The 26213-nt window shown below is 38.8% G+C and overlaps 1 protein-coding gene and 1 long non-coding RNA gene across 3 annotated transcripts; one reads left to right on the forward strand and one right to left on the reverse strand.

The window, feature by feature from the left end:
- Positions 1-444: 444 nt before the first annotated feature.
- Positions 445-7335, reverse strand: LOC143694896 (uncharacterized). 2 transcript variants are annotated; one of them, XR_013183693.1, is made up of 3 exons: positions 7210-7335; positions 4074-4143; positions 445-1832 (listed from the first exon to the last, which is right to left on the reverse strand). It is a non-coding gene; the product is annotated as an uncharacterized LOC143694896 (long non-coding RNA). The 2 variants fall into 2 exon arrangements; XR_013183692.1 differs by having other exon boundaries at positions 3908-4143.
- A 308-nt stretch (positions 7336-7643) lies between these two features.
- On the forward strand, positions 7644-26208 carry CCDC39 (coiled-coil domain 39 molecular ruler complex subunit). The gene is made up of 20 exons (XM_054639002.2): positions 7644-7777; positions 8227-8346; positions 9394-9540; positions 10548-10706; positions 11666-11758; positions 11845-11973; positions 12499-12690; positions 14298-14401; positions 14714-14846; positions 17766-17960; positions 18623-18787; positions 19354-19491; positions 20309-20517; positions 21719-21842; positions 22559-22718; positions 23015-23121; positions 24406-24546; positions 24696-24875; positions 25091-25173; positions 25785-26208. The coding sequence occupies exons 1-20, from the start codon at positions 7676-7678 to the stop codon at positions 25936-25938; spliced, it is 2835 nt and encodes a 944-aa protein (XP_054494977.2). The 5' UTR covers positions 7644-7675; the 3' UTR covers positions 25939-26208.
- Positions 26209-26213: the final 5 nt, after the last annotated feature.

A 26213-nucleotide genomic window follows, 5' to 3' on the forward strand; every position in this document is an offset into this window, starting at 1 on the left:
CCAGGAGCAGCAGGATTCAAGCACTGAGAATTCACAAACACAAGTAGGGAACAGAAGAAATTGCAGTTGCTTGAGATTTCAGCAAAGAGCTGGGAATGGCTGTGGCTAAGGTCAGGCTAAGGCTCTTCTCTTTGATCACCCTTCTCTAACTGGAAGACCTCTGGCCTTCCATGGCACCACCCTTGCTGTACCATTACACTCTTTGTAAAGAAGGTGATAAAAACAAGAATGAAAACAAAATTAAAACAACACTAAAAGAAATTTTAAAAAGTTTGCAGTTTTCACTGCTTTTGTGTATAACCTTTCATAATATTAAGTAGAACTAACTTCCTTTATTTCTAATTTTGAGCAGCATTTTTATTTTTTTTTACTTCAACTCTGCTTCAAATAAACATATTTTTGAAGCAAAAAAGAAGACACAAGAAAACTGATGGTCAGGAAAGAGATCACAGTAGCTGCACTCCACTAGAAAGGACAGCAGACAGAGGTGATGTCTGCAACACAAAGGAAACATGGTGCCTTGAAGCTCTGGTTTTGTGTGTCCTGTGACTGAGCTGAGGGCTACTCAGCTGTGTGACCATTCTGTCACATCTCACTGCATCCATGAGGAACATCACATCCATTGAAGGACAGATATGCCATTGTAATCTTTGAATTCCTCATTACCTTAAGCACATATAAGCACAAAAGCTTTTGGTTTTTCTCATTTATCAAACCTACCCCTCCTTCAAGGGTTAGCCAAAGCACAAGCTGTGCTATATCTACTGCCAGCAGATATCTAATGATAACAGATTATGTGCATCCTTTACCAGAAATAAATTATTTTTGAAAGTATCCATTAGTAATTAGAGCTGGATTTTCAGAGCCAATAAAAGCTAAAAGTACAGGAAAATCTACTCACAACTTCATGATGCCAATAAGATCTGTAATAAAAAGCAATGCACTCTGTATTCCAAAAGGCTGCAGCATATCAATAGACACATCTGACAAAAGCATCTAACACCACTGAAGCTCCAGCATGTATTATTGTATTTTATTCAAGGAAAGCATAGACAAAAGATGCTGGAGGAACATTTCTCTAGCAGTTAAATTTAACATGTAACCAGGTAAGACCAGGCTTGATACACCAACCTGCTAGTCAAACTAATAGCACTTCTATTTTAAGCTAAATGAAAGGGGATTAGGGTAAGAAAACTCCCTCTATTGACCACTGACATTGTTTATTACATAAAAGGTAATTGCTTGGAGAAGATTCCATCTCTTCTTGCTGCAGAAAATGTCTTGGTTTGCTGTTAACCCTTCTCCCATTACAGTGCAGCCACACTCATGCCACTGCTCACAGAGGCATAGAGAGCCTTCTGCATGATTGAGGGCAAGAACTTTGTAATGCACTACCTTTATCTGTCATATTTTGGTCTACAGCAGTAAATTTTGTATGCTTCTACTGACTACTCCCTGGAAATATGGTAAAGATGTGGCCTTTTATACAAAGATAAGGTACACAGAAATGATATCCAGAGAAAATATGGTAATAGAAAAGAACAGGCTCAAACAACAATGAACAGCTCACAGTCAAATCCAAAAGCATTAGAAGATTTCAGGCTGTGTTGGTAGAGTACAAATCCATCTTGGATCAAATTATTCACCCATTTACTGTGGTCCCTCGCTTGGCCTGGCAATTAGTTCAACTGTGGAATGCTACTTAGGAGTACATTCACAATCCCTACATATTCTCTGCAGCACAAATGCACTTTGGGAAGGAAGAACTGGGTCCAGGGCTGCCCACTGTAAACAAAACAGCCATTACTTCCCCAGAGGTGCTAAAGCTGTGCCTGGAAATAAAATAAATAAAAAATTAAAAATAATTACAAATAAAACATTTCTAATTTCCTACTTGGTATGCTGGGCAATATGAGTGAATGTACTTAACCTCTTCATGCCTCTGTTCTGTCATCTCTAAAACAAGGATCACACTACTGCCTTCACAGGACTCACTGCTACTTTTTGGCTCTGACAGGGCTGTGAATTTTTCTGATCTATGTAACATACATGTGGAGCTTGGAAACTCTGTGCATTTCTGTAAGACAATTCTCTCTTGTTAGGCCATAGACAAAGCTCATCTGTCAAGCAAAAAGTTTTGTTAGCAAAATTCATTCAGCAAAACAACATCAACAAATAAGGATCTTTAAGACATTCTTGAGGAACTCACCTGCACAGACAGAAGGTAGAAATTAATGTCAGTGGATGGGCCTGATTTACAGAAAGAGATTTTTCCATTTTTTCCATTTTGTTTAAGAAACAAAGTGAAGGAAAAGGCTATTTTTAGAATTACAATTTGAAATGCCTGTTGGAAAAATTATGGAAAGCAAAAGTATATTTTGCCCTCTTTTTTCCTACCACTTCTGATTCATCATTGCATGACACAATTTTTGCAACAACTTACAGTAAAATATTGAAATTGCTTTAATCCCTTAGGGATGTAAGCTACTTTGTACATGCGTAAATAAACTGCTTTATGCTAAGCACTGAGTCTCAGTCTCTTCCCCAAAACTGTTTAAAGTAATTTTGGATATAATTAGCAACCCCTGAGAACGCAATTAGTCTATGACTGGCAATTCTGCAGTAATGATTCCCCTCTTGTCAAATGGGTTTTAAATTGAAAGGTCATTTTGGATAATAATTTCTATGATTTTACCTCTCTTTCCGCTCAAAGTTAAAACTTGAGTTAACTCATGGTGTCTTAAGGGAAATGAACGTGTTTTCTTGAAGTGTTTTCGAAAGGTATTATAACCTTGATCAACACAGAAATCTTTCAGAGCTGCAGTTTTGTTTCTCAGAGTAAGTCCTTAGCTTTACTCCAAAATTCCTCAGAAAGCTGCTACTCATAGCATCAAACAAAAGGGTGATTTTTAACAAGTTTTGTGCTTGAGTCTGTAGAATTTGCTCCCCTAATGCACAATGCTGCGTTTTCATTTGCATTTGTCTGCTTTCACTGAGTGTAAGCAGGCCCTCAGTTACCCTTCAGCTGACTGGTGTCAATGGTAATAACAATACATTTTTATTTTTCGACCACTCAAATGTAAAGGCAAGTCAGCTCTGCACATGTATGCACCCACACACAAATGTAAGTAATATGTGAACATTTCCAAAGGACAACAAGTCCTTTTGGAATAGTAATGAATAGAGAAATCATCTTGTGCCCTGCATGAGATAGGTGCATTTCAAAATTTTCCTGTATAGCTTCCATGAAAATTGGCCCCTAAGCAAGGGTGTGAGTCATTGATGAATACAGCTCTGAGGCTTCACGCTGTGCAGCAAGAGCTGTAAAAGGCATTAGAGGAACAGAGGGGAGGAGGAGGAGAGAGAGAGAGGGTTAGGAGGTTATTAAATAAACCCTGGTAATGGTTTTACATGACCGTTTTCTGAGCGGTGTTTGGAGCACGCACACCCCGCGCCGCCGGCAGAGCCTTTGCCGGGCGGGGCGCGCCGGGGCTGCTCTGCCCTCCGCGAATCGCTCCCGCCTCGCCAGAGGCGCTGCTCCCACTGCTGCCCTCCCGGCGCTCGCTGAAACCCGGGACCTACGAGTAACGCGAGTTACCCTACGGCACATTGTCTTATAGTAACTTTTCAATTGAATATTGCAGCGAAAGGGTGGGGGGTTTGTCCTCTTCACCCATCGCACAAAAGCCACTGCACTGTACCAGCAACAGTGCAGCCTTTGCCAGCAGAACTATGCAAAAAGTGTAGAACAGGATAAAGAGAATAAATTTAAGCTCCCTCGAACTTCAAAAGTATTTGGTTTTAGCTCATATTTGTCCTTTTTTCCCCCCAATATCAATGTGTTAAATTGCTGTCAATTTATATCATTCACTGGTTAGTGATAAGCATAACTGATAACACATCAGACCTGAATTATGAACAATTCTCCTTTTTCATGCAGTTGTGCTTCTCCTACTCAAGTCAGGAGGTCCAAGTTTCAATAAAGGCATTGGGCTTTTGGTCAATACTTCAGTCCTTATCATGCCACATCCTCCATCCTTCAGACTTCCTGCATGCCCTGATCTCACACTCACTTGTGTGGTCCCCTCAATCTCTCTTCCTATTTTCACTTCTTCCATTCTGCAGCAGCCTTAGTGCACCCATCTGAAAGAGAAGATACAGCGTGGGCCATTACATCCCATCACCAAACACCCTGCCACTTGCAGGTTCACATGGGAAATTGATTATCAACAATGATAACTGACACCAACTGGCTACACTGGGCTAGTTATAAATAATCCAGCAAAACCTTAAATGAGTCTTTTTTCAGAGGATAGCTTAGATATACAGTCAGGAAAAAATATTTCCCCATATTTTATATAGCAGAGGTATCATGTATTAGGAAGAAATCTATAACTGAAATCTTTATTTTCATACAGATAAATGTTTAAGGAGATTTGGCACAAACAAAAATGATCATTTTTAACAGGTACAAGAGGAGCTTTAATTCTTTTGAAGGCCAGAAACAGTGGTATTAAATTTAAGTCTTTTGAACAAATGGGCAAAGTGGTCTACATAAGTGAAAATTCAACCCAAAAGGAATATTAACAGAAAAACAGTTTCTCATGCTACAAGTACTCCTGTTCCTGTAATACCTTTAAGAGATATAATTTTAAAAATAAAACGAAACAAAACAACCTTCTGTGTATATGTATATATATAAGAACAGGAATGTTATATTCCCTTTTAACTGAAGAGTCGATAACTGACTGCTGGTATTTTAAAAAGAGACACCAACAAAACCCCCCTGAATCCACAGACACGCAGCACCATCTGGTGGATTAGCAGGTCTGGCAAACAGTTCTGCATTTCCTGCATTTACTCAACACATTTCCACAGGCAGGAGAAGAGAGAAACCATACAAACAAAAGCATCTCATGGAGATTTGTTTAGTCAGCATCAGGCAAGAGAAAGTGAGGAGGCTGGAATTTCCATGAAAATTGTGAAATAATACTCTTTACTCATATAACATTTTATACTTTTCAGATACTATGTATAAATCTGGACTCAAAAATATGTGAACAGTACACTTATGATGACAAACATTCAAAAGTTTGGTATGCAATTTAACTAACTGCTTCAAGATTTATTTAATTTGATTTCCTTCATGCACACATTAAGGCACATGTTTATAAAATACCATTTTTTTTCACTGGAAGCCTTGCTTAGTGAACAGGACTGATTGCTCACCTAATAACAGTTTTCAAATAATTTGCTTTCTTCTTCTCAGGCACTATATGGTCTCATGTTCTTTCACACAAAAGCTCAGCTTGGAGAATACAAGATTATCAGGTGCTCATCACTGCAAAGCCACAATGAATTACAGGTGTCAGTTTAAAACCCCTGCAAGGCAAGTTGCATTTTTTCTTCTCATATAGTGAGTAAAAGGAGCTTCTCACTTAGGGTAGGAAAGGAAGGGGCCCTTATATGTACACAGGGATGTGGCATTGTAGTCTCTGCTGTCTCTCTAGTAGCTTGTAGTGTCTTTAGAATTCCACCTTCCCATTGAGCCAGGTCACCTCCCTGCACTCTGCAATAGGTGGCTCTTGGCACACAGCCCTTGAGGGGGTCAAAAGGTTCAGTCCTCTGCAGGCACTCACCCAACACTGTCCAAGCAGCTGAGGCTCAGCTGAGGCTCCCTCCTTGTCATCACACCCCTGCATCACCTCTGCACTGACCCCTCTGTGCTAATCCCCATTTCTGACACTGTGCTGCGAGCTGCTGGTCTTAAGATTTTGTTTTGAAAAGACACCTGGCTATACATGTCCAGCTTCTAGATGTCTGCTCCATGTATGCTAGAATCAGGAATATATATATATATATATATCTTAAGTCTGAATTTTCTGCCTATAGAAGTTTCCCTTCTTCTTCATGGCCATATATCCCAGCTATCTTTCTGCAGCATCTGCATCTTTGTCTTGCCCACATTGGTAATGAAGCTCTCATCATCCCATGTTGCTCAGGAAGACACTAACTGTACTCAGCACATCATTCTCACAATCAGACACATCATCACTGAGCTATGAAATGTACATACAGCAAGATCAAAACACAGGTCACTGGCCATCACAACTTCATACATCCCAGAGGGCAAGCAGGAAGGTGGCAGGGGGCTGCTTGCTGCCAATTACTGTCTCAAGACACTGTGTTACCCTTGATGCTTCAAAAATATTAATCAGCACTTCTTACAAATATCCACAGCCAACTATGCCAGGTAAGACAAGAGGCAAAAAAGATCTTCCTCATCACATCTGTATTTTTTTCACAGGTAGCTCGAGGCACTGAACCCTGTACCATTTCTTTATTTTTAAGAAACTGTTGCCCCCATACATTGCTGTTCCTTTTTTTTTTCTTTCAATACTTCAAGAATAATGCAGGACTGTTCTCAGGGGATGATCAGTGCCATAATCTGTACAATACTTCAAGTCATGCTTTTGGTGCATCCTCATCAGGCCTGACTTTCACCATCCTTCAGCAAACTTTTCTTCTCTAAAAATATCCCATAATACATTTATAGATATGTAGCAAGACCAATGTCTTCTGTGGTCTGTGTTAGTAGTCTGCCATAGGCCCACATTTGTAAGAAATCTCACTCTAAACTCCTTGCTCCTCCAAACCACCTCCCAAACATTGTCAGTACTTATTGCTGTTTGGCTCAGTCACCTTTGAATCATGCTTTGAATGCTTCCTTTCATGTCTTTTCAGAGGCTTTAGCCAGACAATTGTCACTGACAGAGGGTTTCTGCATCAAGGCTACCCTTCCTTTTTTTAGAGACTTTTTACAAGAGCATGTAAAACAGGACCAGGAGGAATGGACCCAAACTAAAAGAGCATAGGTTTTGATCAGATATTGGAGAAAGTTCTTTTCTGTGAGGGTGGTGAGGCCCCAGCACATGTTGTCCAGAGCTACTGTGGCTGCCCCATCCCTGGAATCGTTCAAGGCCGGGTTGGACAGGGCTTGGAGCAACCTGGGCTAATGGAAGGTGTCCCTGCCCACGGCAGGGGCCAAGAGTGTTGCGTCTGCCTTGGTCTGCGAATGGTGGGACTCAGGGGCACAGTGTAATTTACACCCCAGAAGCACAGAAGGCTTCACAAGGTGACAGGCAAGTTCACAAGGACGGACATTAGTGTTTATGGTCACCCGAGCGCAGTGTGGCTCAGGAAACCCACCTGCTAGTTGTGGAGACAATGCCAAAGGCCTGCTCACAAACAGGACACGCACAGGGAACCCTCGCAGACGCCCGTCAGGCGGTGTCCCCAGGGCAGGTGCTGTCAGCCCCAGACCTCTTTGGTGTCTCCAGCGCCAGAAGACCCGCCGCTCTGCCGGCCCAGGCGCGGTGCAGCTGGCTCTGGCAGAGGAGCGGGGGGCTCTGAGGGGCGGCCGGCGGCTCTGGGGCTGACACCCTCCTGCGCAGCACGGCCCGTGCCCGGCCCGCTGACCCCCAACGAGCCCCGTCCATCCGCACCGGGCCCGGCTCGCCCCGGCCCGGCCCGCGGGCGCAGCGGGGGCGGCGCCGCCCGAGGCCCCTCCCGGCCGGAGCCGCCGTTGCTGCCGTTGCCGCCGTTGCCAAGCGCCCGGAGCCGCCTCAGCCCCGGCCCTGCCGCAGCCCCGGCCCTTGCGGGCCCCTCCGCGACCATGGAGAACCCCACCGCCGCCTTGGTGCTGGCCGATCTGCAGTGGGAGCCCGGCTATGCCGTGCCCGTGGCCAACGCCGAGAACAAGGCGCTGGAGGACGAAGTGAGCGCGGGGAGAGGAGCCCGGCCTTCCCCCGGGCCGGGGAGGGAGGGAGGGATGGATGGATGGATGGATGGATGGATGGATGGATGGATGGATGGATGGATGGATGGATGGATGGATGGATGGATGGATGGATGGATGGATGGATGGATGGATGGATGGATGGAAGGAAGGAAGGAAACCTCACGGGTTCCGGGGAGCTGCCCGGGGATCGGGAGGGCGATGCCCGCATCCCCCGAGCCCCGCAGGAGCAGCGGTGCAAGTTGTCCCTTCCCTCAGCAAACTCCAGGTTTTCTCCTGAAATCCCTCATTTCACTGCTTTGGAGGGATGTAGCAGCTACTTCTTACATTATTTTTTCATTAATACTTGCAGTGACTGTATTTAGGTAATTGCAGGTAATAAGCAGGTATCCACACACAGTAACTTGACGATCCTGACTCTTAAACAGCTGCACAAGTTGCAGAAGGAAAAAGAGGACCTGCAGAATGAGCTGACCAACTGTGAGGAGCGCATAGAGGCAATGACATCTCATTTGAAAAACGTGAGACAAGAGATAAACTTTTCTCAGGTAAATCACCCACCCCCTCCAGCAGATCCGTTTAGTCAGACAGAGCTGTAACCTGAGTATCTCTCTGTGCCTGGTGTCCCTATCTATTTTGCCAGCTTTGTTAGAAAATTGTTAGGCCTTTATTCCAGGATTTCCACAGGAAACAAAAGTTAAACTACATACCTCAGTGATATTATTTGATGGTCATTAAGACCATCCAAATTCAAAGTACTGTACCTAGAAAAAAGCCAGAAAGGTGCATTTTAGAATTCTTCCTGAATGGGAACTTTTGTAGATATTAATAAATAAAAAAACTGGTCAAGAAAAACACCAGTGTAAGGAAAAAAAGATTATAATCTTTATAATGGTGAAGAATTAGTTGTGAAATGCTGGTGAAGACTTAATTCACAGGCATGAAAAATGAAGTGAGATGGTCAAGATCTAAGTCTTTACCTACACTCTGAATTAACTGACCAAAAGGGCTAGTTTAGATTTCTAAAGAGTCTTGAGACAAAGATTTACACCTTTCAGATAAAATATCCTGGTGAAAAAGTCTTAAGGAACTTCCCTGCAGCTGAAAAACTTCTTAATCGTCTTAATTTGTTTTGGCCAGATTCAAGCATTAATTTGAATTAAAGGAAAGAAAAGTTAGGCAATATCCAGGTACTGCTATAGGCCAGTAGGGGAGGTCTCTATCAGCACAGAACAATAAAATATTTTTTTGCTATGCCTCCTGGATCTGATCACCAGTAAAGTTACTGGTGATCAAAAGCATCAAGATTTTGATGTTGAAATGCTAGGTTTCTAAAGCTTGGGTGAAAAATCTTAGAATTGAGTTTTTAGGGCTACAAAAGGTTGATTTGTGGATACTTGATACAATGTATACATATATATATAAGAATATGTGTATTTGAGATACTAAAATCAAACCAATAAATTTTCTCTGAAAATTCCTTCATTTACATGGTGAAACCACCTCTGACTTGGGATTCAATTATGTATAAAAGAAAAGATTGCTGACGTATGCCATTTGTTTATTGTAAAATACTGAACTTTATTATTCTGCAGTCTCTTTACAAAGCCAAAGAGAATGAAATTGAAACTGAACATCACTTTAAAGCCCTTGCTGAGAGAGAATATGGACGTCTCAAAAACGACATTAAACGACTGAAAGATGAGATAGCTTCCTTGAGAGAAAAGAAAACCACTCAAGAAGTAAGGTTTGAAATTTTGGAAGGGAGCACCTATATTGCAAAATTTTATGGCTTGTCCTCACTTGCACATGGTCGTATAAGTAATGAATAGTTAATTACAATAAAGCTTATAAACTGTAGTAGATGATCTTTTCCCTGTGTAGGCAAGTAGAGTGACACTGAGAATGTTACTGCATAGACTGGTCAAGACTTAGCAAATATTAATTAGATATGAAAGAATTCTGTTTGTAAAGCCAGATACACAGCCACACATCCATCTCACTGTATTTCTAATTCTCACAGGTATTTTCCAAATGGATTAAAAATCAAATGGTTGTTGGCAAGTCTTCTCTACATAAAATAAACTTGGAACATAATTTCAAGATCAAAGATTTCGTTTAAGTTACAAAGTAGTGTAATGCTATTCAATTACAGGTGGTCTTCTGGGTTTGGAACTGTCTCTTTTTCTTTCTATTCATTATTTAATTATATTTTTTAAAATTTGCTCTTTTTCTTCTTTAAGTCTGTTTGTAATTTCCAGTCTCTCAGAAAGGGTAGCAGGATGAGTATATTCACACTGTTCATCTGGATCTAGATTCTCTCATTTTTGTGTCAGGATGTCTCTTCACAGTCATGTGAAGAGGTCCCATTTGAAAATTGATATGTAGGGTAAGGGTCTAACAACTGGGCCTCAATGAGTGAGGGAGAAACTTTACCTTTGGATGCCTCAGACAGTTTATTCAGTTTATTATATGAAACAAATATGGGTATATTTTGCCAGAGGTTGACTTTTCTGTTTAAAATTATTTGCATTTTAAATTTGTGGCAACCTACTGGCTTGTTTCTTCTTTAAGACCAGGATGTCCAATAGCATTCCTCAAGTATAATTAATAAAAAAGAAAACTATCAATTCTGTGGACAAGATGTGGGCAGACTTGTTAGCAGTAGCTTGAACTGGTTGCTTCAATTGCTATTCAATGGGTATTAGACATTTGATATTGAACCTTTCATTTTCTCTTCTTTCATTAGAATACTATAAAAAAGAACACTAAGAAGCTGGAAAACTTAAAACAGCAGATGGACTGGGATGAGGAACTTCTGGAGAGCTGGCTAAAGGAATTAAACCGCACAGATAATGATGCCAGTGCAATCCAGAAGTATGCGCTGCAAGATGAAGGGAAACTAGGAGTAAGTAGAAATGACAGCAATTTTCAGAAACCAAAGGAAGAACCATTTTATCACTTAAAGACCTTGTTGTGTTATCAAGTCAGATAAAATGAGGACAAGATTTTGTACAACACTGCTTTGAACCTGGTTTCCATTTAGCACAACAGTGCAATTCCATATTAGGCTCGTTTTGAAGCTGAGAGAGCAGGTTTTATAATAATGAGAGACATAATAGTAGATATTAATTTGCTTATTCATTTGCATAAGATTTAAGTTTAAATTTTTTGAGAGGGTGCACAAATAGATAATAAAGTCTAGAAAACAGGGCTACTGAATTAAGAGGAGTTAGTTCAAAAATTCACACCAAGTATGAGTGAATAGTGTAGGATTTCCCTTTAGAACTGAATTTATTGACATTGCTGAGAACAAATTACAGCTGCTTCAGTAAAGCTACCTGGAATAGTGGAAGACATAAACATATATGTCTGTATAAAGAGGAAACCAGTCAAAAGTTCAGAGTTTATAAGGGTGAGTTCCCAAGTATATTATTAATATAGAGATAAGTAACCCTGGTTATTACTCTATTTAAATATTCTATATTCTTTATTAATATTATTATTCTTAAGTATTATTTAAATACAGTAAGGAAAATTTTGATTTTTAGTCATTAAATACTTAGCCCAAAAACCTTGGTTTATACAAACACTCTTACTGCTGTATGCCAAGGACACCACACACACATTTACACACATCACTTGAGGGTTACTTAGGCATTCCTGAAGTTTGGTTCTTATGGCCACTTGTATTGACTGAAAATTTGGGAGGCTACACTGTCAATTTTTTGTTTTCTAAAACACAATGAAATTGATGCCTCAATAATTTAAGCCCTGATTGTAGCAGGGCTTTAAGAATTTATAAAATGTGATCTATTTATTTTCAAATACTTAATTTTCAAATATTTTCGTATCCTTTCATTTTAGGCATTAAACCTTCAGATAGAAAAGTTGACCATGGAAGCAAACCAGAAGCGCAGAGCTCTGGATAATGAGCTTACAGAAACCATCACAGCCCAGGTTTGTGCTTAAGGTTCTCAAAGATCCCTTGTTTATATGTGGCATTTTTAACTTCTGAAATCATGGAGGTGCTTTCTTTTAAACAGATGGAGCTTGACAGAGCAGCTGAGGATTTTCGCAGGGTTCATCAAGAAAGGCAAGAAGTCATCAGGCAGTGGGAGAATGCAATTCATCAGATGCAGAAAAGAGATCAGGAGATAGATCAATGTGCTTTGGTAAAACTGCTGTAATTGAACCATTTCTGGGGTTTGGGTTTGACTTGGGGTGGTTTTTTTGTTTTTTATTTAACATCAAAACTACAGTATAATTTTCTGGGTAGCTAATGTTTTACTTAACCTTTCAAAATGCACAATTTTCACTGAGTAGCTATAAATCTGTCAGGTAAAGCAAGCATCATTAATGCTGGTAATTTTCCTGTTTAATTTCATCTGTTTCAAGTCTACCTGAAGTTCTGCTTAGCTTCTTTTTTCCCCAATTCAATCAATAAAGAACTATTTTATTTTCATAAGAGTTTACAGTGTCTTTTTGTTTTTAAATTATTGGAATATTTTGGAAGTTTCCTGTCCAAAACCACTGTAGTGTTTGGTGTGATGTATCCATGGAATAAAGTAATTTTAAGAATGATAACTGGGCTGTCTCAGGAAAATAGTAATCATAATAGGAATTGATCTTCTGGTTGTACCCTTTATTAATCTAACACAACTAATGCAAGCCAATCTAAGAAGTTTTTATCCTGACAGCTAATTGCAGAGATAAAACAGGAGATCCGAAACAAAGAAATTTTGCTGAGAGAGAAGACTGCCTTTTTGGTGAATGAAACTGTTAATAACATGGAATATGAAAAGAGAATCCTCACTGCTGAGCGCGAAGCAAACAACCTCCGAAAGGAGTTCCAGGCTCAGGATACTCGAAGGACTCAGCTGCAGGATGAGGTAAGGGGTGACTGAAACTAGAACTGAGCACCAGATGGAGGAAATACAGGAATAGCATCTCCTTTTCTCTGGTTTTATACTAGGCTCTTAATAATTCAGCAAAATGTTGCTTTTCTCAGCCAAGTCTTGTTTATTGGGATCTGAACCCTCAACTTAATCCTGTCATTGAGAGTGGTGAAAAGACTGGAATGTATTCTCTGTTGTGTGGGTGTAAAATGGATGAGTTCTCTCTTAAATGGTCTAACACTGTTAGATGCCTCAGGAGGCTTCTTTCCTTTAGCAGACATAGACTGCAGTATTGTATAAAGATGAGAGAAATCTCTTCCAGATTCCAAACAGTTCCTGTCCTGTGCTCTCAGGGGTGTGAGTTGATGGCCTGGTAGTGAGGTTACAATTCCTGGGGAAAACACCCACTGCTTTCACGTGGCTTTCTAATCAAGAGGCAGTGGGACAGGGCTGCCCTGTGAACAAGCCATGCTTGATGCTGTCCATACTGAATTTGCACTTAAACTTGGGAATGAGCTGCACTGCTTAATTACTTAAATGCCTGTAGAAGTATTTCTAAGAAGTAATTCAAGTTTCATGGCTCTGCTGAGAAGGTATACACTTGTATTACCTGAGTAAGTATTTTCTTAACAAGAAAATGCTAACACTGGGGTACTCAGCAAGCTTAGTGATTTTTGAAAAACCCTGCATCTGCTGTTGCCTTAACTTTGGGATAGCTTTTCTGTAGCAGGTGGTTTATAGACTGATCTCCTAATTAAACTGTAGGTAGCTCAAACAAGGTGTAGGCTATTAGATTACCCTATAATTCATGCAAGCTTGAGGGTTTGTAGAATTGCTCGGTTTTCATCTCAAGCTGTGAGATTCTTGCTTGAAGTTTTTCACAATTAATGCTCCATGATGGGATAATAGAACAGTCTCCCCTGATTAGAATATCCGTGGGATGCATGTGAGAAACAAGGAGGGAAGGAGACAGTTCAGCCAACAACGTGTGACCTCTAAGAAACCTGCTATACATGCTCCTGATCAGTTTTCTTCATCTGTGAAAGTGAAAACAATTAAACTTATGCTGCTAAGTGATACTGTGAAGATGAAAGAGCTACTGATTGTATTCCTATCCTATTTAATAAGTGAATGCTGTCATGTATTTTTTACCAAATTAAATATCTGTGTGTTTTTGTCACAGTGATATCTTAATCAAAATAATTTTATGTATCCAGCAAAGGTTGACATAGAAATGTTTATTAGATATATAAGGTTATCCATGTTCACAAAGAACCTCAGCCAAGTCAACTGTGCAATATAAAACCATGGTTCCACTTACAGAGATGCTGTGGGACAAGAATTGCAGTCCATAGCACCTCCATAATTCATGTTCTTAATTATTATTATTTTTTCCTAGTACTCATACTGTGTAATTAGTCTATTGAATTTACTAGCTGGGCCAATTTAAAGTAGCTCAGAATTTGCAGCACTCCTCATTTGGAGAGCACTGGTTAAAAGCAATGGAATACTTTCCAATAAATATGAAAATAAAATTTTAAGTATCTTACCATGTACCAAAGAAAGTAAGAGCTTTCTTGCTCAATTTTGTCATTTATTAGCTGCAGAATTTGAAATCTATTGTGAACAGAACTGCTTCTGATCTAGAGTCTTTGAGAACACAAATTACCAATCTGAAGAAAGAAATTCAGGGAAAACAAGCCAGGTAAGAAACAGACCTTTAAAGATAACATTTGTAAGGATTAATAATACAACCAAATCCTTGAGATAGAAAAGAACCTTAAATAATGTTGATGACTGAAACTTCCAACTTTCTGGTTATTTATGCATAGATTTGGCACTGGGTAATTTAGGCAAAATTCTCTTGGTAATCCTTGTTTTTAAAGGGTGGGGGAAAAATAATCAGGGCCTTGCTTATCATAGATTGAAGTTTAGACTGAGGCTCAGTCAGATTTGCTGCTTCCTTTTGGCAGCATTGTCCAGGGAACCTACATTTAACCTCTGTTATTTTGTTTAGCTTAAAACTTCTTAATGAAAAAAATGCAAGTCTTTCTGATAAACTGAAGCTTGCAATTGAGGAGACACTCACAGCAGAAGAGAAAGCTTTGAGGTTGGAAGAAATATTGAAAGAAGAAGAAAAAAGTGTTGAGGTAAAATGTTTTTCGTGCTTTCTAGAAATGAAGATTTGTTTGTATTTGCAAGCTTTATATTTTAAAATTATCTCTTTAATTTAAAAATTTTCTATTAAAATGAAATTAAAGTATTGATAGAATGTGTAGCTATTTCATCAAATATTGAAGTGTGCATGTAGATATGTCTGTGCTGAGAAAACTCTTAAAGAAAATAAATGCTCCTAGTAATTCCAACTATATTAGTTCAGGATACTGATACCCATCAATAAGTTTTTTAAAGAGTGAGAATCTTGTCAGGATGACTTTTCAGTATCACTGCCACCAAAAACTTCTTGGCTCTAGTAAAACACCACCAAAATTTATAAACCTGCAAAGAGCTGCGATTTTGGCAAACAGTTTAAAAAATATTTAGAAATCTTTTAATCAGATTTGGCTGGCCTGGTCTGCTCTTCATTATTTTAATTCTACAGCATGATACTCTGATACATCCAACTTGTGGACTGTTAAATAATTACTGGCTCACTTTAAATTCATTTTTGTGATTAAAGATTTTGATCTGGGAAGTGGCATATACAAGCTATAATAAGGTGACTATTTTTTTAACATGCCTAATAATACTTTTAAAAAATTGAAAACCCAGTTCTTAGGTTGCAAATTAAGTAAAATTAAGTATAGGGAAAAAAATTCATTATCATCTGCTTAGCTGTAAGGAGCTTTTGAATAAATGCAGTGATGTAATGCAATGTTCTCAACTTTCCTGCATTTCAGGAAATCCTTTTACTGTTTTGTCATTTTGCTACTAATTCTCTTAAAGTATTTTCACTACTTAGCTTCTGACTGAACATGACAGAAATATATTCTTTTGCATTTTGCTGGACAACTGAGCATTGGATAAGCTGAAGCTTTCATTGCTCCAGAATGACCAGGTTAAATTAATGTGACAGCAGGTGTCCCACACGACTGACAACAAAGCTGTCCCTCTGCATGCTCTCTCATACCACTGTATGCTCTCTTTTTCTTCTCCATTTTGTGTTTCCTAGAGCATGCATGTGAAATGATGCCTTGCAGTAGAGTGAATGTCATTTTTCAAACTTTTTAACTCCACAGGCATTAATCACACATTTTAAATACACTTTCAGGAACTAGAGATGGGATGTCTTTCCTTTATAGAGAGTTTCTTAAATTACACGCCTTGCTGTTTTGGCTTTTCAGATAATTTGAAAACAAGTAATGATGTAGCATTTCATCAAAATGAAAACCTTCTTTTCTTCCCCTTTAGACAGTTTCCAGGGTGGCAAAAGCCTTAGCAGGGTTTCTTTACCCATGTCTGTGGCAGATAACCTAAGATGACATTGAGCTTGGCAGCTCCACAGCTGCAGGGGAATATTTTAGCTAGGATGAACTGTTCTTGAACAATGTCTGTAATGTATTAGTCAGAAGCCTCCCTTCCATCACCATTAGACACACATGGCTATTTGCTGCATCTGTTAATTTGCTGTGAAGAGATATTTACAGGAACAATGTGGATGAAATGTCACTGTTTTGCTCTTAGTTCTGTGGTACTTCTCCCTGTTCAATTTGTGGCAAAACACTGTTGAACAGTGAGGCTTATTGAATGTCTTATCTCTTTTAACAACCTCACTTCAAGGGAGAGCAACAATTTCTGTTCAAGAAATTAATTCAGATATGGAGTAAGGACCATGAAGTGAAGGTCAAATCATGATCCAGTGTCAGTGGATGAATTTATAATTGTTATTAGCATCAGAAATACAGCTCAGCATTTGGCACATGCTTAAAAATCAGTTTGCTTCCAGAAGAAAGTTCCTTTGTTCAAGCATGATGCAAAGCCTACTGACATGTCCTACAGTCCATAATCATTTCTTATTAAACTTACACTTGCCTTTCACATCTGGAGTTTTGAATTTGGAATTGCACTTACAGCAAGTTCAACTACAAAAAAAATCTGTTGGGTAGAATGGGCAATGTGATTATAAACCCCTTAGAGAAGGCATTAAATTATCTTTCACCATTATTTAAGCCAGCAAGATGGTTAAGTACATATTAAATCCAGAATAAACTCATTGTTACTCAGTGTAGAAAAGTGATTTCTCAGGTGTTTTGCCTATTAATTTAAATGTACATCTGTACCAGACTTGAGCTGAATGTGAGTCATTTGGAACAGGAAGGGGAAAGCACATCCCTTGTTTTGGGATGGAAACTGGCATGCTCAATGGCCTGAGCTTTGGAAGGTCTTTGGCTACTTGTGTGGGAGAGGTGGAAGGAGGGAGGGAAAGAATAAAATTGTTTTTCTTATTAGGGTTATAAAAAGAAAATAATCTCAATTTTCATTGTTTTCAGTCCATTTCAGGTTACCTGAAATATTCAGCATTGTTTTTTATCCTGCTAAAAGCTCATTTCCTGAACTGATTTAGGTGTTAATGGCAACTTACCTCTGAGAAAGAGGGAGTGATTTTAGAAAGTGTTATTTTTCAGAATGATTCCATCTTAGATAAACACACACGTACATATATGTGCACACACAGAGTTACAACATTTAATAAACCATTGAAAAGCTTTGTATTATATTCCTCAAAGATTCACAGATGCTGGAGGCAGTAAGGAGATTTTTTTTGAAAAGAATGACAGGAATTTAGTTTTCTGAAAGGCTGAAAAGAAGAACACTCCTATAACTGGGAAAAAGTCATGTAATTGTAGGGTAGGATTAGATTTTTAAAAAATGAATAAAAAATATTACTTCCTCTTTAAGTCAAATAGTTTTTTTGCCAACCATTTTGAAGACTTAAAAAATTCCATGTTCATATTAATGGATATTTTAATAATATTTTTCTATCTATGATTAATAAAAACAATTTCTCAGAAATGAATTGATGTGATGAATTACTTATTTCTTCTACTTAATGATCAATTTGTCACCAGGAAAAAGAAAATGAAATGAGACAGTTAAAGGACCTACTTTTCAAGAAGACCCAGGAGTTAAAAGCACAGAGTGATAAGGAGAAGATTATTCTGGCAGAAATTGAGGGAGGTCAAAAAACACTTAAAAGTCTCAAGAGTCGACTGTGCAAACTTGACACAGATCTGTTAAAACAACAAGAATTAATATATAACCAGGTAAAATAATAATGTATTTTCATGCTATGATTGTTTCTTGAGTCTACTGATAGCACATTGCTTGAATTCTGTAATCTTGAGCAGTTTTCCATTTTGGAAATGTTATGAAGTATCATTTGAAGTCTGCATTTATTTCTGCTTCTAGATGTACAGATAAAATTGAAATTACTGAAACTTGACAAAGTATATCACCTACATTTTGCACTTGTGTGTTTCATTATTTTTTGGATCTGCTGCTTTTACAACTAATTCCTAAAATCCATTCTTTACTTTGATCCCTCTGAACCACAGACACCTCAGGGTATATTTTTAAAGCAATACAAGAGGTACATGCCAAAATCCTGTTATTTACTAATTGGATTATGTGCATATTTCCTATGCACTTTGAAAATTTGCTTTTATATCAGCATCCACTGGTAGCAACAAGATGGCAACTCCATTGTAAGCCTCCTTACAGCAGCCTGTGCTGAGCGTGCTTTGTTACTCTTCTAGAAGATTACCCCAAACCATCACTGCTCATCAGTCATCTGAGATATTTTGCTAATGAGGTCTAAAAGCCAGGAAACAATAGCTTAATTGGGTGACTGTCTTAAAGCCAACATTTAGATCCAAGTTTATTGCTTATCTCAGACTATTAATTCTCTTCAAATTTATTTTAACAGGATTTTTATATTCAGCAAATACAGAGACGGCTGTCACGGTTAGAAGGGGAGATTAATTCAGATGAAAAAGAAGTTTTGGAAGGAAAAGTTGCTGAACTGAAGAAAACTTTAGAAGAAAAGAAAAAGGCATATGATGTTCTACAGTCACTGTACAGGAAACTTCAGGTAACTTCCTTAGAACATATTTTGACTGTGTTTCATTTAGAACCCTCAGCAAATTAAGTAGATTGGGTCTTAATAATTAAGAAGTTGGTAGTAGACTAAAGGGTGTCAGAACTTTGTGTAACCCATGTGGAAAACTTCATAAATTCCCTGTAACTTCCAAAAAATAGATTATTACTGCCCAGGTGAGACACCTTACCATGAAGACAAGCATTGAATGTTGGAAAGACAAACTGAACATTCATCAACATGTGACTGACTGCTTGCAAATGTCTGAGTTTATCATTAGGCCTCTGCAGAAATAGGAGAGTTCTGTTTTGTAAAGCTATTACTTTTATAGTTTTCATAAATTTGTAAGTACAGTTGCATTTAAGGTTGTCCAAAGTCCCCGTGCAGCACTCGGCATGAGGTCATGCCATGCAGTTGGCAGAGCAATATATTGGGCACATCATGGTGATGGTTCCTGGTTCCAGGACTTAAATACTTCTCATCTCATTTAAAATTAACTGTAGCTTTTGCTGCAATTTACATTGACTGAAATAAACTCAATATAACTTATTTTGAAACAGAATGATGTCCAAATCACCAAGAGAACAATTGATAAGACAAGAGAAGAAACAAGTGGTTTGATAGAGAAGATAGAAGAACTAACTCTTTTCAATGAGAGATCGCTTCAGGAGTTAAAAAAAGCAAAACACATTAAGCAGGTACAGTATTATTTTGCAACTTTACTAACACAGGACACTCTTTGTTTGGGGTTTCATCTGCCTTCCACAGTGCTACATCATTACAAACATTAATACACCTTCTGTAGTTTTCTGATTTACACTTCTTTCCCAGACTTTGAAGTCATCTTCATCACTATCATCTTACTAGGCAAACTGTTGCTTCTCCTCCCTCCACAGCAAGAAGTTTGATGAAGTATCAGTTTAATCCCACATTAGTTATACTACAATATCCACCAGGTCAGGGGGTGTTGTTGTTTTTTCCCATGAGAACCAATAGCTTTAAAATAGAAAATATATTTACTGCTCAAGGATGTCTTTACATAACACTGAGTTCTTACTCTCAAGTTGTGATGCCTAGTAATAAGTTTGGCACAGTATTGTTATTAAAGTCCAAGCATGTTTTTTCTAACAGATGATTTGAATCAGTTTGTATTCCAATTTAAGGAATTAGAAACAATGTGTAAATCCTTTCCTCACATTTTGATAAGCAGAAGAATACAGTTCTCACTCCTCCACTTACTGCACAATTTTTTTTTCTGCAGTAGCCTTCCTAAAGGAAGCACTAACATAGTAGCAAAAAGCAGAGTAAGTAGCAGGGGAAAGAGTTTTGCCTTTTACTTCACTGGTGCACTTCCTCATCAATGAAAGCTCTTTCCCTAAACATGGAACTTTTTTGAGTTTTACAGTTGGGTATATATTAAAGGTAAAATAATGAATAAATATTAACTTAATAAATTATAAATAATCTTAATTAAAACAATGATTTCTTATTTTGATACCATTTGGCACTGATTAGGAGATGATGGTGGAAGATAATCTCTTAAAACTAGAACTGAAGCGCCTTCGAAATACTCTGTGTAATAAAGCAGAGAAAGTCCTAACACTGGAAAAACAACAACTGGAGTTAAAGAAAGTCATAGCAGAAAGAACTGAGGAAATCAGGATCCATAAGGCAATGCTGGATTCCCAGATAAGGCTGCTGGATCAGGAACGGCATCACCTGAGGTAACTGTTCTTACAGAAATTGAACCTGTAACTTTGATCAAGTGCATTTTTTATGGGCACTTACTAAAAAGAGAAGCATTTTACCCAGCTTCACCATTAGAGAAATTGAAGATTAAATAAATCTTGCTCAAAGTTATCTACCATGACAGCTGAGGCCAGCAAGAGGCCCCATCTGTTGTGACCCCCCAGGCTGCAGCTTTGACCCTTTAGTGAACAGTGATCAGTGGCCTTGCTGTGTGTGAGTGAGGAGCAGAAGTGAGAGGAAGCCTCAGTCACAGACATCTTTTTACAGTAAACACTGTGTGTGTGACTCTGCCTTTTTCAAAATAATCTGGACATGTGAAACCATGTCTGGAGATATGCCAAAGTATATGAAACAGAAAAGTTGCTGTTAAAGAGGGCTTACTCCCAGCTGCTTGATAAAACTGTAATTTCTTTGATTCAAACAGTAAGACTGGTTTGGTTTGTGGTGTATTTCATTTGGTTGGGCTTTTGCTTCTTTTTAACTAATAAAGTTTCCATTATGTGTCCTATACAACAAATAAAATCTTATTAATTTCAAATGCACCCTCTTATAAAGCAATGACATAGAAATAATGTTTCCCTCCTGTAATAATCAGTCCAAAGTATCTGGGATGGTTTTAGCCCTGAAATCCCAGTATCTGGATTCAGCCAAAAATGAACACTCAGCAGCTGAGCTGCCCTGCTGCTCACACCCTCACAATGGGAATGAGAGTGATTTAGTGTGACTGAGAGCACAGCCTGTGGTGACACCACTTCCTTTGGTGTCACCCAGCTCTTGGATACTCCCACAGAGTCTGATCAGGGGCTGTTCCTGGCTGCTCTCACACTCATCCTGCAGTGGGAATATTAAGGTACCATCAGCTGGGGCAGCTCTGGGAGTGCATTGCCAAACCTGCAAATCTGGGCAAGGACTGTGGCACAGCCTCCTGGGATGCAGTGATCTGGGATGTGAAAACAGATTTGACTCAGTTTAGAACTAAAAAAGGCACATAGGTAACCAGAACAAGGGATGTTTGTGGCTGGGAGAGCACAGAAAACCACCAAGACCTGTAGCAGCACAATTCCTGGTAGAGGCTGCTGGAATAACATCAGGAATTTAAACTGTTGCAGCAAGAACTGCCTACAAAACGCTACCAAACATTTTCTCAACCATTTACTTTCTCCCCAAACAAATCAGTGCTGAATTTCAAGATCGCCTATGGAAAATTGATAAACTGAAACGCAAATATGAAATTTTTACTCTTTCCATGATGCCACCCGAAGGAGAGGAGATGAAAAGTCAGGCCTACTATGTAATTAAGGTATTTTATCAACATCATTCATTATAATTCAATTATTTAAGCTATAGATTTCCCCGGGCTCTTAGACAACCTCTTTGCCTATTGCCTACTTTGAGTCTAATTGTTTTGTTATCTGACACCATTGGTAATTTAAATGATACAGAATTTAACAAGAATTTATGTGGAGCTTTAATTCTGAGCACTTTGAAAACTTCAGTGCTCGTTAATTTACAAATACAGAAGAATTAGTGGTCAAGTTATAATCCACTAAGAACTAGAAAGAACTTTATTGGAATCTCACAGGATCTTAAGTTCTTTCTACCTTTCATTTTACCATATGGGATTTATAGCTTGAAAAATGTCTCCTTTCCTCTTTCACTTACCAATCACCTATGTATACTTCAGCTTTTCCCTGGAAAAAAAGAGGAAATCAGTCTTTATTCAAAATGCAATACCCTGATTCTTGAATAAGAATCTCTTTGTTTTGATCTCCACAAAATGTAGATGCTGCTGGCAGGACTAAGTGAGCTCAGGCAGAGAGGCAGGTATCCATAATGAAACACCTTGAAGAACTTCAATACTGTAAATAACTCCTCCTTCCAGTTCCCTAGGCACACAAATCTCAGTTCAAGTGGTTTTAACCCCTATATATTGCTGTATAATAAATATTTTCTGTATAATTATCTTAATATTTTCAGTATGTCTGCAGTCACCTAAAATAGTGGGTTTGCTTTCAGGCTGCACAGGAAAAGGAAGCACTTCAGCAAGAAGGTGATGATTTGGATGCAAAGATCTGCAAAGCTGAAAAAGAAATCATGGCTATGGAAAACAGTTTGTGTGTACTTAAAAACTGGAACAGACACTACAAAAACTCTTTAAAGGCAGTCCCTGAGACAAGTATGTGAAATAGAAATTAGATAGAAAGGACAATTCTAAATAATACTTATTATTTAATTTTTGTGCCCTCTGCTGGCTCTGGAACCAGTAGCTCTAAAATCATTCTCCCTCATGAAGTCAGTTACTTTTTCACAGTGAGTTAGAATTAGTAGGAGAGTACTTAAAAACCCCTCAAACCTTGAGGCACTGAAATACTGCCAACACCAATATAGTAATATTCTGAGATGCAGTTATTTTCAAGTGAAAATTGAGTTGTATGCACAACAATAATGCTGCTTCATTGTTTGGGATCACAGGTGAGGATCTTGAAGAAAAATTGAAACTAGAAAAGGACAAAAAGGATGCTGAGGAAAAATACAAATACAAAAAAAGAAAGATCAAGGAACTTCAAGAAAATATCCAGGTAAAATACAAGTAAGGTTCAGTCAGACAAGACTGCAGCATGTACCTAAATCCATGCAAGTCATCCTAGAGAAAGAATAGGAAATTGTGGAACAATTTTTTTTTCTGCTCTTTTATTAAGATATGATTTTTAAAAAGATTCTACATCCTGTTTCAAAAAGTGATTATTTGAATTTTCTTGAATCACACCAAAACTTCAGGGGTTTAGTCACATTCAGCTGGAAGTTTCACAATCCCACACTGACAGCACTGACAGCTGCTGTTCTGGCAGCCACTAAAGCAGCCACATGTGCAGCACACAGCACCATGGCACCATCCTGCCCAGCACCACAGAGAGAAATCCACAGTTTGGGACTCTGGCATCTACACCCCAGGATGTTTTTGGAACAGATTCAATGTTATTAGCACTGAGGGTGCCTCAGTTAAACAGGATTAAATTAGCTGACTTGCAATTTAGCAGGCTGAGCACTGAATGCAGGCTAACAAGAGCATGTGGTCTCAGGCTCCATAGCAAGGAATCACTCATGGTTCCCCTGGTTATCAAAAAGTCACTTGGACCTTAGGAAAGAGCAACACTTAATTCTGGTGTGTGACATTTCAGTTATACTTTTATTAGGCAGGAAAAGCAAAGGCACATGGTCACTCCACATGATTGTTCTAAGCCCTGAGTCACTGCCTACAGTCAATAATCATTCCCTTTGCTTATTCTACCACCACAGGACACAGCTCTTATTTCAGAGATGTTATTTCTTAAGGTAAAGAAAAGGGACACAGATCTTCAGCAGGGACTAAGTCCTAGTATATAATGAGGTGTTACAGCAAACCCATTCCTGCCTTTTAATTTTTTAAAGTTGCTTTTATTTATTTATTAAAAAACCCAGTTGCCCTTTTGGAACTGATTTTATTCATTCCAGTCAAAGGTATCCCTCTTCTCCTACAGGAAACAATGCTGGGGTTTTTTTCAGGATAGCTTGCACTGGTAAATTGATAGGGTGCCAAGTAAATAGTTTTTGGCCACTATGAGATATATCTGAAAAGACATACCTGTAATTTCATTACCAGTGAATTTAAAAGGGATGTAAATTACCTGGAAGTTTGTTTGTCCAGGTCTCTATCCACCAAACAGTTGGCCTGGCAGTAAGTTTCAAATTAGCATTAGCACTAATTGCTTGAACTACATTTAGAAACAAGTAGTAATGACAACAGACTCTTCCACAAATACAAAAAGTGAAAAGATACCAAACCTACTTTATAAAGTAATATTACTGTTCAAATGAATTTGCAGAGCATGCAACAACACTTTGGTGTAATACAGACACAGCAAGCCCTCCTCAAAGAGCAAAAGAAGGAAAAACAAGCTCTTATTTTCCAGCTGAAGAAAGACATTGAAGAACAGAAGCCAAAACTAAACAGGGTTCTAAAACAGGTTTGTGTGTTTATTGATGAGAACTTTTAACTTTATAGACAGTAGTGTGGGTTAAGTTCTGTGGGTTAAACTGTGATTTTAACTTAGCAGGTTTCTGAAAAAGTGTTGTATTTTCATAAGAATAATGCTTTAAAAATATTTGTGTTAAGTGTTCCAAACTATCCAGAGAAATTGAGTCTCAGAGGGAAGGTGGAACAGAAACACTGGAAGAGAGAGACATTCATCTTCGGGAACTGAAAGCCTTCAACAAAACTGTCAACCAAGTGATAGCTGATGTTCTAGAAGCAAATCCTGATTTACTTGCAGCCTTTCAAATGTACTTTGACAAGGTGAGCTTTCCACTTAACTGCCACCAAAATCCTGAGTGAGAGCTCCAGCCTAGGACTGATTGTCTTTCAAGGACAACTCACAATATGGGAAAGCAGGGAAGTGTTCACCTGCTTCCAGCATCTCTGCAAATGCCAAGCACTATAAATGCTCCTGATATCCCAATCCTATTATACAACCAACAGGTCAACTTGTTTTTTCTTTCCAAATTTTCTAGTACAATTTAGAGCTTCCTGTGGCCCCTTCTCCCAGTGGTAGTCAGACTTCTCAGTCCCCACAGAGCTCACTACCTTCTACCAGGTAAGTTCTAACACTCAAGGTTTTTGTAAGATCAAGTTTAAACCAGCAAAATTAGTCCATAACTGAAAGAATTCTTTACTCTTGAAGGTCATCTCAATTTTCTTTTTGCTGAAGACTCTGTAAAAACTTTCTCCTTACCCTGTCCTTCAAATTTACTACATTCTTCTAACACATGAGGAAGCTTACTTCAGCATCCATCACAGTTTAGAAAACCCGATAATTACAGAATAATTACATTTACTTTTGTTTACTGTGCTCTAACTAAAAAAAAAGGGGTTTGATGTTATAAAAGGACAATTTTGAGCCACATTTTACACTTGGCAGTGTGAACATTCCTTCCTAATTAACTAGAGAAGATATTGATGCTTTTACTGGTATCTTTTTCCCCTGTTCAATGTATGCTCAAATAGAACCTGTGTCATTCTGACCTAGTTATGATCCAAAATTCTCAGGGGTTCCTGAAGCCATTTAGTGGTGGTGGCTACTGAGATCTTTTAGGGGGTTTCTGGAATGAAGATGGCACTGGGTGGCTTCATTGTGAGCCCCCCTTGGCAGCACTGCTTTAGATGCAGGGATTTCTGTACCCTAATTAGTAAATCTTTGTCTTTCAGAGCTCCTAGTAGAAGAACTTCAGCCTCTAGTGAGGTTTCTCCACCCAAAGTGGTGGAGCTGACCCTGCCCATCCCCACCCCTGAGGAAGCAGCAGCAGCACAGCCAGCCAGCAGGGGCAGCACCTCTGGCATTTCTCAACGCAGGAAGAGTTAAGTCATCTTTTACAGGCCGCTGTCGTTGAGATTTCCTACTTTCTGCAACAAACTAATATCCATGGAGTTACCTGGAAGACTTGCAGCTGAAGTACAATTGTCGTTGTGTGGTTCTGCCACTCACCTTTGCAGATCTCCCTGGAAACCATGTAAGCTTTTCTTCAGCAACACAACTGCTGCCTCCAAGCACTTGTAAGCAAATCCCCCCCACAGCTCAAACCAAGGCTTCACACTTGAGCTTACCAAGACAATAAATGGTGTTGCAAAACTTGCTCT

This window comes from Agelaius phoeniceus, chromosome 10, assembly GCF_051311805.1.
Source record: "Agelaius phoeniceus isolate bAgePho1 chromosome 10, bAgePho1.hap1, whole genome shotgun sequence".
Taxonomy (NCBI): domain Eukaryota; kingdom Metazoa; phylum Chordata; class Aves; order Passeriformes; family Icteridae; genus Agelaius; species Agelaius phoeniceus.

Bases quoted from the DNA above. Each gene is read 5' to 3' on its own strand.
- CCDC39 (XM_054639002.2), top strand. From the start codon at position 7,676: ATGGAGAACCCCACCGCCGCCTTGGTGCTGGCCGATCTGCAGTGGGAG. The intron at 11,974-12,498 runs GTAAAACTGCTG...TTATCCTGACAG, and splicing joins AGATAGATCAATGTGCTTTG to CTAATTGCAGAGATAAAACA. The intron at 21,843-22,558 runs GTATTTTATCAA...GTTTGCTTTCAG, and splicing joins AGGCCTACTATGTAATTAAG to GCTGCACAGGAAAAGGAAGC.